The sequence below is a fragment of the Neofelis nebulosa genome, chromosome 7 (genome assembly GCF_028018385.1).
Source record: "Neofelis nebulosa isolate mNeoNeb1 chromosome 7, mNeoNeb1.pri, whole genome shotgun sequence".
Lineage (NCBI taxonomy): Eukaryota > Metazoa > Chordata > Mammalia > Carnivora > Felidae > Neofelis > Neofelis nebulosa.
Window position 1 is genome coordinate 29758572 of NC_080788.1, and position 15293 is coordinate 29773864.

The 15293-nt window shown below is 37.5% G+C and overlaps 1 protein-coding gene across 3 annotated transcripts in view; it reads right to left on the bottom strand.

Annotated features, from left to right (window-relative positions):
• Positions 1–687: 687 nt before the first annotated feature.
• Positions 688–15293, bottom strand: part of ETFA (electron transfer flavoprotein subunit alpha) — an 83004-nt gene continuing 68398 nt past the window's right edge. For 2 of the 3 annotated variants that reach the window (XM_058736950.1, XM_058736951.1), the window contains exons 11-12: positions 8036–8116; positions 688–982 (exon numbers count right to left, since the gene is read on the bottom strand). In XM_058736950.1, the coding sequence (XP_058592933.1) occupies positions 944–982; positions 8036–8116 (120 nt within the window). In that variant the 3' untranslated portion in view covers positions 688–943. The remainder of the gene's footprint in view (positions 983–8035; positions 8117–15293) is intronic. The other variant, XM_058736952.1, reaches the window with a different exon arrangement.

A 15293-nucleotide genomic window follows, 5' to 3' on the forward strand; every position in this document is an offset into this window, starting at 1 on the left:
CTGTGCCTTCCCACAGAATGGACCAAGCCTCACTAGCCTCTGTTCTTGGTCTCGCACTTATACTAGCTTCTAGCCCCTGTGGAACTCTTGATCTCAGCTGTGCCCTAGGGGGCAGAGTGAGAGTGCCAGAGGCAACCGCAAGTGTGGCCATCTCCCATGCCTGACTGCTTCCTAAGAGAACCCAAAGGAAGCATCAGGAGGGCCAGAGAAAAGCCAAAGCAATCTCTGAGCAGGAATTTAAACATAATATCAAACTATCTGTTAACAAAAGAGGCCATATTGTGGCAAAGCAGCCCCTCCTTCTCCATTCCCCTCTTCTTTATAGACAAAGTCCTCTATAAGCTGACAAAACTTTAAAATGAAATGGAAAATTAAATTTAACTTAAGCCAACTAAATATATTCAGTAGATTCAGGTTTATCAGATCTGCTTTTGTCATATTAGTTATGGTTTTCTGAAGACTGGAATATATTTAAGAGAATATTCATGCTTTTTTAGCTGAATTTGCCAATCTAGTTCCCTTCTCTCAATAATCATATTAAGATGATTAGTCTGGTAGGAGCATTCATTTTTATAATCTTGCATAAAACCCAGAGTCCTCCATGAACAAGACAGGCAAAGAAAAAATCAATTTTTACTCATTTTCTTCAGTTTTTTTTCTTTATGAAGCTAGGCATATTTCTGGTAGTAGTTTTAAAGCTGTGGAAATGTTTTATTATTATATATTGTATTACAGAATTAGAAAATTTCAAAAAATAATTGTTTGGAACCACAAATAATTAAAAAGAAATATAATAACAGGCTCATAAAAAAGCATTCTGGCATCTGTGAGAATTTTTTCTTAAATTACGATATTTAGCTCTTCATACTTTTGAATATACTAGCCATGAATTTCTACTTCAACTGAATACTTTGACATATATTCCTTCTTGAAATATGGTAACTCATTTTTTCTTCAGCAGCTCAGTCATTTCAGGAACTACCTGCAAATTAAAAAAAAATAAAAGTAATTAAGCAATTTGAGCCTTTAGTGTGCTACAGTCATAGCTCCTTAAGAAGTACACGGAGGCCAAAAGAAGCCACGCGCATCACTGCTGAGGCACGAGGTGCCCCTCCCCCACCCAACTCCCCCCTTGGGTGGCCTCCCTCCCATCTGTGGGAAGACTATACACGTTTACAGGGAGAAACCACCCAGACACACGGCTGGCAGAACCACTGGCCCACGCACTGCCTAGGGACCTTTGTGACACAACCACAAACCTTACAAAGGCACCACAGAAACAGGAGTCCAATTTTTCTTTTGTGAGGAGAGTCATGTGTATTTTTTACCTTCATGTTTTCTGGGCATTCTTCCTTCCCTTACTGTACTCTGGCCTTTCCTTCAAAGTCCATACCAAAGTCTCTTCCTTAGTCATGACTCTTGCTGGCCCCCCTAGCACTTGTTTTCTCATTGTTCGTTTGCTCACTCATCTTTCCTTCCACAAACACTACAGTTGCTTCTTCAGCACATGTTACTATCTTTCTGCACTTAAAAACAGGCTGCACGCTGAACATTCAATTTCACCATTCTTTATGAAAATAAAGGTTGTGCTAATGCAATGTCTGGTCAACAGACAAAATAAGAAACCACAGTGAAGGAAAACTGACGGAGTTGGCTCCCATTTTAAAATGGATTAATTACTAACCCTTAGTCTTGGCAGTTCAGGGGCTGCAACTGGAACTTTCAGTGTGAAGCTGCTTTCAGCCTGGACAACAGAGGAGGCTGTGAGTGGGGACTGTAGGGGAGGGTCACACGGAGCCCACCTGAAAACTAGCCGAGCCACTTGTGTAAAACATCAATTACCCAGTCTTCCATGGGGCTGTCGACTGTCCTAGCTCAGAGAGATCCCAGTTGAACTCGCCACTGATGAATATAGCCTCTCAATTATTTAAGAGAGCTACATTTCCATTAGGTGGAAATAATGTGTTCGTACAAAATTTATTAAGGAAATTGTCGACATGTTGTTTCTTCCGAATGTCACTTTGTCTCCAGCCTATTAAAAGGCCCGTGTTTACCATGGAGCCAGCAGGCATTAGCTCAGGGGCAGCATTAGGTGCTGGCACCACTTGTCCCAGCTTTCCACGGTGGAGAGACCATGAGCTTATGCCAGTCACACAGATGACATGCTAAACAAGCCTCACGTGGGACCGACGTGTTTCATGAAAAATAGGCTAGAGCCTAACAACTTCTTTTAAATGAAACATTTAACCTGAGTTAGAACACACAATTTTTAAAAACCTTCCAGAACGTCTTCCTGCCACACTACCCAAAATAGGGTTAAGAGGACTTTGTCCATCATCTATATCCTTTTTTATTAGATCAACCTCAGACTTTCCAAGCATACCACACAATGCCTTACTTAGGGAAAAGAAAATGCCAACTCTGGTTCACTGAATATCTTATAGCCTGAGCAAACTCAAAGATCTGGATTCTTATTTTTATTTTAGATATTGTAGAGGCAGCTCTCTATTCAGTAAGACTAAATGAAAGTAAATTTACATTTAAAATAAGATATTCTGGGGTGCTTGGGTGGCTCAGTCGGTTAAGCATCCGACTTCATCTCAGGTCATGACCTCACAGTTCATGAGTTGGAGCGCCACATCGGGCTCTGTGCTGACAGCTCAGAGCCTGGAGACTGCTTTGGATTCTGTGTCTCCCTCTCTCTCTGCCCCATTCCCACTTATGGTCTCTCTCTCTCTGTCTTAAAGTATTTAAAAAAGAAAAGTAACAGCTGTTAACAAAGATGTGGAAAAACTAGAACATTTGCACACTGCTGAATGTAAAGTGGTGCAGCCACTAGAGAAAGCAGCTTGGAGATTCTTTGAAAAGCTAACCACAGAATTACCACATTATCCAGCAATTCAAAGGTATATACCCAAAGGAAATCAAAGTGGGGACTTAGAACAGATATTTGTAGGCCTATAATCATTGTACTGGATTAGACAAAAGTTTCACATATATGACACCTACTAAAGGACAAGCAATAAAAGAAAAAATAAACTGGACTTCAACAAATTGTAAACCTGTATGCGTCAAAGGACACCGAGAAAGTGAAAAGACAGGAGCTCCCCTCTACTTGTTAGATGGGATGCTGCCTGATTCATGACTCATTTAATAAAGCCAGTAATAAAAACAAATAAGTAAATTGCAAAAGAAAAGAAAAGAGAAGAGGGAGAGAGAAAACAGGAAAAGTCAACCCGCAGAATGAAGAAAATATTTGCAAATCATATACCTAATAAAGAACTTGTATCCAGAATAAAGAACTCTTATAACTCAACTACAAAAAGACAAATAACACAACTTTAAAATGGGCAAAGGATTTGCACAGACATATCTCCAAAGAAAATACATTATAAATGGTTAATAAAGACATGAAGAAATGCTCATCATCATTAGCTATCAAGGAAATACAAATCAAGACCACAAGTTACCATTTCATACCCATTAGGAAGTCTATAACAAAAAAGATGGGATAGTAAGAAGTGTTAGTGAGTGTATGGAGAAATTGGAGCCTTCATATACATTATTGGTGGAAATGTAAAATGGGGCAGCCACTTTGGAAAACAATCTGACAGTTCTTCAAAATGCTAAAAATAGAGTTTTCAAGTGACCCAGAAATTCCATTCCTAGATATATACCCAAACAAGATAAAAACATATATGTATGTATAAAAGCTTAAATGCTCACAGTAGCATTTATAATAGCCAAAGAGCAGAAAGTCAAATGTCTATCAAATGATTAATGCATAAACAAAATGAGGCATATCCACACAATGGATATTATTTTGCACTAAAAGGAAACGAAAGTGCTGATATAGGAGACAACACAGATGAATCTTGAAAACATTATGCTAAGAAGCCAACCACAGAAAGCCCATATATTACATGATTCTATTTATATGAAATGTCCAGGATTGGCAAATCCATAGAAACACAAAACAGGTTAGTTGTTGCCAGGGGCTGGGGAGAGTGCAGAACAGGGAGTGACTGCAAATGGGTATGGGGTTTCTTCTCAGTGTGAAGAAAATGTTCTGGAATTAAATAGCTAATGGTTGCATAACTCTGAATATACTAAAACTCACTGAACTTTGCATTTTAAAAGGGTGAACTTTATGATTTGTGAATTAAATTTCAGGAAAGCTTTAAAAAAAAACAAAAAACAACAACCAGTCAGGTGGTGTCCTGTGCTCTGTCACTCTGACTCTGATTATAATATTTACCATTTATTGAACACCTATTATGTACCTATTATGAAAAGAAATACAAACAGGTAGGCTAATATTTAACCAAGACTGTACTAGGTATAGCATAATCTCATTTAACTTTCAATACAACCATGTAAGGTAGGTAGTATATTATTTATATTACTTTTGAGGAAGCTTACATTCAGAAAAGTTAAGTAATTGGCCAAGATAACTTAACTAGTATGTGGCCAAGACAGAATCTGAATTAAAGCTCTTAACTACTGTACCATATTATTTTTCTTATATTAAGAAAAAAACTTGTCATCTCTACGGGTGACATAAAAAAATAAATATTAAAGAATAAATTTACATTTACATTTACTCCAGACATGAAGTTTGGTGGATACCATATCACTTAGAGAATTATTAGTCACGCTATGTGTGACAGTTTGAAATTTAAAATTTTTACACAGAAATTTAGTCTAAAAAAGTCCTTTTTACATAACTATTATTTGACTTATGATATTTTTTTTAAGATTTTATTTTTTTAAGTAATCTCTACGCCTGACGTGGGGCTTGAATTTACAACCCTGAGATCAAGATCTGCATGCTCTCCCAATTGAGCTAGGCAGGCACCCCTGACTTACAATATTTTCTTTAAGGTCTTAATCTGAAATAGATTATGCTCTCACTCACTCATATTTTGCATAATTGTACTTTTATGTATTGTTATACTTTTAAATATTTTATTTTTAAAAGACAGAGGGTGACCCTGAAGAGAATAGTCACTATACTACCTTGTCCACTCTTCGGTCGGAATTACTACAATATTCACCTATATTATACTCATTCTGATTTCAACTGACAAAACAATCTGATGGATACCGTCTAAGTTCCCAGAGTCTGCCAAAGGTGCAATCCTTTTTACTGCGATTTATTAAAGAGCAGTAGTGATGAACCACCTGGCAGTCCCTGATGAGATGGGAAGGCAGGGTGATGAGTGAAAGGATGGAATCAGGAGCCTTAGCTGTACCAAAAACTTGCAGAATAACTTCCCCAAATCACATCTCTTTGGGACATAGGCAATTTAAAAAAGAACATGACTTATTTGTGTTATACATGTAGTAGCTAATGGGAAGCTGCAACTCAAGCAGTAATTTTTTTTTAAAGATTTTATTTTTAAGTCATTTCTATACCCAACATGGGGCTTGAACTTACAATCCCGAGATCAAGAGTCACATGCTCTACCAACCAAGCCAGCTAGGTGCCCCCCAAGCAATATTTTTGATATTTTATAATCTAATCAGACTGCTTTTTAAAGGATTAACTTTTCTCCCTTTATATTAATTAAAGGTATATATAACTGTGCTTCAGAACTTCGGAGCAGGATGAGATAATCACTACCTTAATATAATTCTAGCTAAAAGCAAATAAACGTTAGGTCTTAGTCCAAACACATTATCACATGTAGGCTTCTTAAAACACCAAGAACAACTTGAGAATCTCCAGTTGCAAATCGGCTAACTGAATGATTCTTTAGGTCCCTTTCCACTTCTACTATCCTAGGACTCTCAACAAGATACCTCTCTCAGCACACACACGCTCTCACTCGCTCACATACCTCTCTGTCTCTCTCTCATGTCAAACCTGGGAGCTCCCCTAAATGCAAGAAGCACAGTGTGTGTGATACCATTCCATCAGTAATTGCTACAAAGATGCTCCTGCCCCAAGGCAGGTGTCCACCGTATAAACATCACAAATTTCCAACTAATACTTCATCCATTTATCAAGTAAGCCCTGTCTGTAGGTTGCAATACACAATACGCTAACAGAAAAACATAAACAAAACAACTTGCAAATTTATTAAAATATTCTCTTGAAGAAAAATAAAAGGCAAACTACAGTAGATGTCTGTTTGCAAATGTGTCAACACAATACATGGATAGGGTTCAGAAGTGTTTAATTTCATATTTTTTATTTAAAAGGTCTTTACCCCTCTACCCCTTCTCACTGGAGCTAAATGCTTGATACTTGAACAAAGTTATCCTTGTACAGAGATACAAAAAATTTGTTTTTCACACTAACTTTTCCTCCAACTGGCATATCTTAGTGGTCAAATGACTACCATTAATTACTGTTCTTACAGGGGCTCCTGGGTGGCTCAGTTGGTTAGGAATCGGACTCTTGATTTCGGCTCAAGTCATGATCTCATGGTTTGTGAGGTTGAGCCCCACGTCGGGCTCTGCGCTTGGGACTCTCCCTCTTTCTCTGCCCTTCCCCTGCTCACCCACACATGTGCGCGCTACCTCTCTCTCTCTCTCTCAACATAATAAACTTAAAACTTATATATATTGTTCTTACACAGCTGGGCCAAGTAACAATTGCAGAAGAACTACCTAAATCCTAAATTTCAATTATAGGACCCCAGGATCACTGAAGTGGGGCTGTACTCTTCCAGGGCAAGATACAGGCCCTTTGAGGGATGGGGTGGGGGGTGCTCCTGAGGTGAAGGATGCCCTATGAACACATACTTCACAGTTTAGACGTGTTCTCAAAATACACTCATTAGTTTATCTGGATCATATACACTGCTAGTGGAGCCCATGGTAATGGGCCAATCCTCTTGCCAAGAGGACCACCCTGGCTCTATTCTCAGGCTGCAGCCTCTCTATTAAGGCCCACAGTAGCTCACTGTAATTCTGTGCAAGGGGTTCCTCACTCTAGCAAACCGACTTCTCCCTGGGCTAGATGCTACTTTCAGAGCCTCAATGCCTGCATGAGTGCTTTCTGCACTTCTAGGCAACCTAGAAGTTTGTAGACAGGCCCTGAGGGACAAAAAGCAGTTAGGCCATGCATGAGCTATCACCTTTAAATGTGGCCAAATGAGTATCAGGTGCACATCAATATCACTAAAGTAATTTCATTCATGGGTAGGGTAACTACAGGGGTGGTGGCAGGGTGGAAAGAACACTCAAAACAGTGAAGACTATGAAGAGTGGGAAATAAGTGTTCTCCCCTACATTTATCAGGTTAGGAAGGCCTTTAACTCTCAAGCAGAGCATACTTGTTGAGTCAGATAAAATGGACTTGAATGCCCCCTCTTTCCCTGAAAAGCTGTAGCATTGTTGGCAAATTTCTGAATGAGGGTATTTGATGTGAATTTCTTTAAGGTACCTGTCAAATATGATTCTAGGTTATAATTACCTGAATCACTTCACATTGTGTACTAACTATGCACACGAGATGCCAAAAGTCATGTGGATATTTTAAAGACAATATGGATTACCTCTTTTTTTCTTTTTTTAAAGTTTATTTATTTTGAAAGCGAGAGCAAGTGGGGTAGGGGCAGAGAGAGAGACTGGAGAGAAAGAATCCCAAACAGGCTCTGTACCACCAGCGCAGGGCCCTATGTGGGGCTCGAACCCAGGAACCATAACATCATGATCTGAGCTGAAATCAGGATTTGGAAGCTTAACCCACTGAGCCAACCAGGCTCCCCCGTAAGAACAGTAATTAACGGCAGTCATTTGACCACTAAGATATACCAGTGGGAGGAAAAGTTAGTATGAAAAACGGAAATGGCCCCAATGGACTCCCTCTTAAAGGGAAAGTTATAACACTTTATATAAATGTCATGTATTTATCAGGACAACTTCACTTTAAGTAGCTCAAAACTGGTAAATGTATTAATATATAGAGACACACAGTACACACACATACAAGACTTTCCTATAATAGCCTCTTTTCTATCAACTCTAAAAGGTTCTTGGATGACAAGCTAGGTAACAGCCACCTCTCTGATGGCCAGCTTACCTTAAATAAATCAGCGACTATTCCGTAATCTGCCACTTGAAAAATTGGAGCTTCTGGGTCTTTGTTAATAGCCACAATTGTCTGTGAAATAAAGAGTTTGGCCTTTATCAAGAAAACATATAGATTGATGGCTGTATTTTAACATTCCCAACAACAAATTTATATGGTTAAAAATGTCTACCAAATAAGATTAATCTGATTCATTTGTGCCAATATTGTAAATTTATAAATTTCTGGGTTGGTACATAACAAAATTATCTCCCACTCCCCACTGGCCCATCACAGTATTTTAAAAGATTTTAAACAATTATTTTTCTAAGTTCTTCTCTGACTTATGGAAAGAAAATATTTTAGGAAGTAATAAATCAGAGGAGAGGATTCTGGGAAGATGGCAAAGTAGGAAGCATCAGCAATCTGTCTCCCCATCTAGACTGTTAACAACTGCATTGGCAGAATCTGTCTAATGTAACCATTTTGGAACTCTTGGAGCTTGCAACTTCCAGGGCCTGGCTTGCAAAGTAAGCTGCAGCTCTTTAGTGCAGTAACAGTCCCCACCCCCAGTGGCAAGCAGCTGTGCACATATTCCTGGAGCAGCTTGCACACAGCCTGCAGGAACAAGAGTGGGCAAAAAGAACTCTTGTCCCCCAACTACTGGGGGACCAGTGCTTTGGTTACTGACTGCTGTTTCTGATCAAAGAGATGCATACAAATAGAGGAGGATGGCCATTGCTGTTGCACTTCCCCACTGTTGCACGTCCCTCCCCTACTCTGGCTAAAGTTACCTCCAGGGGATTTAAAGCCTTAAAGCACTTCTTCTGCCTCCCTTCATTGTTCTCTTTTTCTCAAAAGCAACTGCTGATACAGGGAAAATTACAAATTGGCCACACATTCAGGCTGAGAAAGGACACAAAAAGACCTTAAGTTTATACCTCAGGTTAATCTTTGGCAAAGAGCCTACAACAATCAAAAAAGAACGATAAATAAAAACAAACAGTGGGGCGCCTGGGTGGCTCAGTCCAGTTAAGCGTCTGACTTCAGCTCAGGTCATGATCTCTCACGGTCAGGTCCCTGAGTTCAAGCCCCGCATCGGGCTCTGTGCTGACCACTCAGAGCCTGGAGCCTGTTTTGGATTCTGTGTCTCCCTCTCTCTCTGACCCTCCCCCATTCATGCTCTGTCTCTCTCTGTCTCAAAAATAAATGTTAAAATTTTTTTTTTTTTTTTAAACAAACAGCAAACGCTGGGAAAGGAGGAGAATCTGATTAACAGGAATACCATATTATCAGATTTAAATATCCAGTTTTCAACAACAACAACAACAAAATCACAAGGCATACTAAGAAACAGGAAAAAAAAATCAAGGAAAATTCCATTCAAAGGCAAAAAAATAAAATAAAATAAAATCAATAGAAATTGCCTATGAAAAAGATCCGGGGGTGCCTGGGTGGCTTAGTCGTCTGGGTGTCCGACTTCAGCTTAGGTCATGATCTCATGGTTGGTGAGTTCGAGCCCCGTGTCAGGCTCTGTACTGACAGCTTAGAGCCTGGAGCCTGCTTCAGATTCTGTGTCTCCCTCTCTCTCTCTCTGCTCCTCCCCCGCTCATGCTCTCTCTCTCTCTAAAAAATAAACATTAAAAAAAATTTTTTTAAAGAAAAAGATCCAAAGGCAGCCCTACCATAGAAAGACTTTAAAACAACCATTTTAAAGATGCTCAAAGAATTATAAAGATGTGGAGGAAGTCAAGCTAGCAATGTATGAACAAAATAGAAATATCAAAAAAGAGGCGAAATTTAAAGAGAAACCAAAAAGAAAATTCTGGAGATGTAAAATATAATAACTGAAATAAAAAATTCACTGGAGAGACTCAAACGCAGATCTGAACAAGCAGAAGACAGAATCAGCAAACCTGAAAGTAGGACAATGGAGGGGCGCCTGGGCGGCTCAGTCAATTAAGCATCCAACTTTGGCTCAGGTCATGATCTCGCAGTTTGTGGGTTTGAGCCCTGCATCGGGCTGTGCTGACAGCTCAGAGTCTGGAGCCTGCTTTGGATTCTGTGTCTCCCTCTCTCTGTCCCCTCCCCCACTTGCACTCTGTCTCTCTCTCTCTCAAAAACAAATAAACATTTAAAAAAAATTTTTTAAAAAGAAAGTAGGACAATGAAAATTATCAAGTCCTTAGAATAGAAAGAAAAAGATTAAAGAAAAGTGAAGGGTCCTGTGGGCCAACAACAAGCAAACAAAAATATATATTGTGGGAGACCCAGAAGAAAGAAAAAGAGGCAGAAAGAATTGAAGAAACAGTGGCTGAAAACTTCCTAAATTTGATGAAGGACATTAATATAAACATCCAAGATGTTCAACAAACTCCAAGAAAGATGAATTCAAAGAGACCCACACAAGACACATTATAGTCAAACTTTCAAAAGCCAAAGATAAAAACAGAATCTTGAAAACAGGGACATGAGACTCATTACATACAAGGGATCCTCAATATTGGCAGATTTCTCATCAGAAATATTGGAGACCAGAAGGCAGTGAGCTGATTGATACATTCAAAATGCTAAAAGAAAAAAATTGTTGACCCCAAATTTTATATCCATCAAAACTGTCCTTCCAATGACATTCTTTTTGCAGAAATTAAAAAAACCTATCCTAAAATTCATATGGAATCTCAAGGGACACTGAATAGCTAAAACAATCTAGAAAAAGAGCAAAGATGGAGGACCCATACTTCCTGATTTCAAAACTTACTACAAAGCTACAGTAATTAAAACAGTGTGGTACTGGCATAAAGACACACATACAGACGGACAGGATAGAATAGAGAGAGCTCTGAAATAGACACTCACATATATGGTCAAACGATTTTTGACAAGAGTGTCAAGACCACTGAATGCAGAAGGAGAGCCTTTACAACAAATGGTTTTGGGAAAACTCGATAAAGTTGGGACACTTAATACCAAAACAAAAAGTAACTCAAAATGGATCAAAGATTTAAGCATAAGACCTAACTAAAACTATAAAACTCTCAGAAGAAAACACAGAGGAAAGGCTGCATGACATTGTTTTTGACAATAATTTCTTGGATAGTCCATCAAACATATAAGCAATAATAGAAAAAAAGACAAACTGAACTTCATGGGAATTTTTAAATGTTGTGAATCAAAAGACACTATAAACAGAGTAAAAAATCAATCCAGAGAAAGGGAGAAATATTTGCAAATCATACATTGGAAAAGGGATTAATATACAGAATATTTTTTAATAAAACTTCTAAGCTGAACAAAAAACCCCCAAATAAGCCTATTCAAAAAGACAACCTGAATAACCACTTCTCCAAAGAAGATACATAAATAGCCAAATAAGCACATGAAAAGGCGTTCCACATTACTGATCACTAGGGAAATGCAAATCAAAACTACAATATCACCTCACACTCATTAGGATGGCTACTATTAAAAAATATATATAACCACAAGTATTGGCAAGAATGTGGAAAATTGGAGCTCTTGTACACCATTGGTGGGAATGTGAAATGTACAACCACTGTGGAAAACATTATGGCAGTTCCTTAGAAAATTAAAAGTAGAACTGCCATGTGATCCAGCAATACCACTTTCTGGGTATATGCTGAAAAGAAATTAAAACAGGGCTCAAAGACATATTTGCACACCCATGTTCACAGTAGCATTATTTGCAATACCTAAATATGGAAGCAATCCAAGTGTCCATCAACGGATAAATACATAAGCCAAATGTGTTATACAGATACAACAGAATATTATTCAGCCCAGAAAAGGAGCAAATTCTGACATATGCTACACCATGGATGAACTCTAACAACAAACGCTAAGTGAAGTAAGCCAGTCACAAAAAGACAAATATATGTGATGACTCTACTTATCTGAGGTACTCAGAATAGTCAAAATCATAGAGACAGAAAGTATAACTGTGGTTACCAGGAGGTGGGAGGTATGGGGGGAAATTAGGAACTTATTGTTTAATGGGTACAGAGTTTCATTTTACAAGATGAAAAGAATTCTGGAATTGGATGGTGGTGATGGTTGCACAACATTATGAATAATTTAATATCACTGACAATGTGTACACAATTTTTAATTCTACACTTAAAAAAGGTAAACATAGTAAATTTTATGTGTATTTTACCACAGAATTTTGTTTTAAGTAGAGTACACTCAAAAAGTTGAATTTTACTATATATAAATTATACCTCAATAATCTGACTTAAAAGGTAACTGAAAAGTTCTGCAGTTTATCAAAAAACTTTAGATACACTGAATAAAACCTTTGAATGAAAAATTAAGTACCTTATATTTGGTGTGTTTTATTCAATATGATAGTTAGAAGTCTACTTTATTAAATCATTAGATGTTTATTATGATTAGTCAACCTTTAGCTTATTTCACTTATAAAATGATTAATATCTTCTATGTCCTGTTAACAATATATAAATTTAAATGCGGGGTTTTTTTATTTTTGAAAGAGAGAGAGCATGTGCACATGTGCATGTCTGGGAAGGACAGAGAGACAGAATCTCAAGCAGGCTCCATGCTCAGCACAGAGTTGGATGCAGGACTTGATCTCACAACTGTGAAATCAAACCTGAGCCGAAATCAAGAGTCAGACGCTTAACCAACTGAACCACCCAGGTGCTCCTAAACTTGTGATTTTAAATGTTGGATTTCAACTTAAAAAAAAGACAAAAACAAAAACAGAACAAATCCACACCCTAATTCATATAGTTTGTAGCTCAAACTATTTATCTTCCATATACTGCATTCCACTTACTATTTTTAAATTATTATGCTGGGTCTTTATTACAATATAGAAGTTATCTAGTCAGCCTGTTAGTAAGGAACTTTAAAACAAAAAGGTTTAAGTCCTTAGGTATGCAGCAAATATAATATAATAAATTACTATGTCTCCTACAAGAACTACCAAAAGGTCCTCTTATCTCCTACAAGAATTTTTAACATGAAGGATTGTAATGACCAATTAGTAACAGATTAAGGAGAAATAGTCACACAAAAAGGTGCTGCATTTACCAATTATTCAATTTATTAATAACAGATTTACGTATATGTTACAAAGTGTTTGGTATTCTTCATAGGTGCTTCTAACACCACTGCAATTAAAGTTTTGACTCTAGGGGCACCTGGGTGACTCGGTCGGTTAAGCGTCCAACTCTTGATACTGGCTCCAGGTCATCATCTCACAGTTTGTGAGTTCCAGCCTCACATGGGGCTCTGCACTGGCAGCCCAGAGCCTGCCTGATTCTGTGTATCCCTCTCTCTGCACTCATGCACACGTGTACACGTGTGCACTCACTCTCAAAATAAGTAAAGTATTGACTCTAATATATTTGATTCTAATGTGGTGTTATTTTTGCTTTAAAAAAATGTTTGTTTTAAAAAAAAAAATTATTTATTTATTTACTTAGAGAACATGTGCACGTGGGGGAGGGGAAGAGAGAGAATCCCAAGAATATAATAAATAATAATAAAATATAATAAATATAATATAATAAATAAATAAAATAATAAAATATATATAATAATATATATAAATAAATAAATATAATAAAATAAAATCAGCAAGGAGCCTGATGCAGGGCTCAATATCACAAATGGAGAGATCATGACCTGCGTGGAAATCAAGAGGTGGAGACTTAACCGACTGAGCTACCCAGGCGCCCCTAATGTGGTGTTATTTTAATAGATTATAATAATTCATTTCTCTAGAAGTAAAATTAAGTTTCTAATGCCTATTACTCTATCACATGAAAACAGCTGGAACACATTTTAGAAGAACTTTGATATATAGGCTGGCTTAAAATATAGGCTATATGACATATGTGTAATTCCTCTAGGGTCCCTCAAAGAGATGAAAATATTCCAGAATATCTGAGATTAGAGCACAGTGCAGTCCAGGTAACTACTATTCCAGAGAAACATGTGTGGTCGAAGACAATAAATGATGGTTTCAATATGAACCTTAAATCCAAAGTCACAAGGACTAACATTTTGAATCACAAGCATTTGATTTGTATGGAGGTGTTTCTCTTCTGGGAATATGTAAGCCTGCTTCACAGCAACTAGCAGAGATTTATTTAATTAATGATGGTTAATGATTTTCCTGGAGGCCACCTAGTCAAACATCTGACAGTTTAATCATCTGAAAGCTTTTTCATTCCTACTGTATAGCAGTTATTTTTAAAGCAAGAGCACACAACTGTGGGCAAGGAACCACTAAAGTATTTAAGAATGCTCCCCTTCCTTACACAACTTTTAAAGCACAGATTGTATTCAATGAAATTAATACATATATAGTTCAAAAAGTGCTTTCATTACATTGACTCATTTGATATAACGACCAAATCTCATACTCTCTAAACTATACCATGATGCTAATTAAAACTGTAGCTTGTATGCAATGTGATTATCAGATATAAACCAATTACTCTAATATCCCATTTTTGACCTTAACCAAAATTACAACCAGAGATTGTTGTGTTTCCCACATAAGGCACTGATGACAAGGGCTATGCCTTTTTCATTTAAGCATCCCCAGCATCTGGTACAAACTAAGTGCTTAATAAATATTTGTTGACTGCATAAACAGACAAACTCTTGGCTCAAATTTCTTCTTATAGATTGTTCCCGAACACTGGTCTCCTTACTTCAATTGTTCCCTTTTTGCTTTAACATATACTAGCTACTCCATCTCTCCTGCAAGCTAGTCCTGCTGGCATGGGATGGCAATTTTTACCAGGAACTTCTTGGCAGGAAGAATCTTTTATTTCAGAGAAGCAGAATTAGATATGTCTGAACTGGCCCAGCTAAAAGTATTTTTTAAGGTTACTGTACTAGAGTGTTTTTTTTTTTCTTTAATGCAGCAGTAACATTTTCCCCATTGGCACTGCTTGTTTTCATATCTCAGTAAAGAAACCTGCCATCCAACTGTGAAATCTGACTGGTTTTGGGCCAATTCATTTAGAGGTTACAAGGAGGTAGTGAATGCATTTTTTTCAAGTTAGAAGTTAAACCTGTTAAAAGTTTTATTACCTTTTATATCAAACTTCCATCTGAATGCATAAAAGCCAGAGTGTCAGAAGCATCTCTGTCTTCATGAAAGACTAAGTTCATAATTCAAACTGTACATTCGTATGCATGAATTAATGTGTCATATTCTGAAATATATGTTCACAGAGTCATTACACAGGACTTCCCGATATAGTCC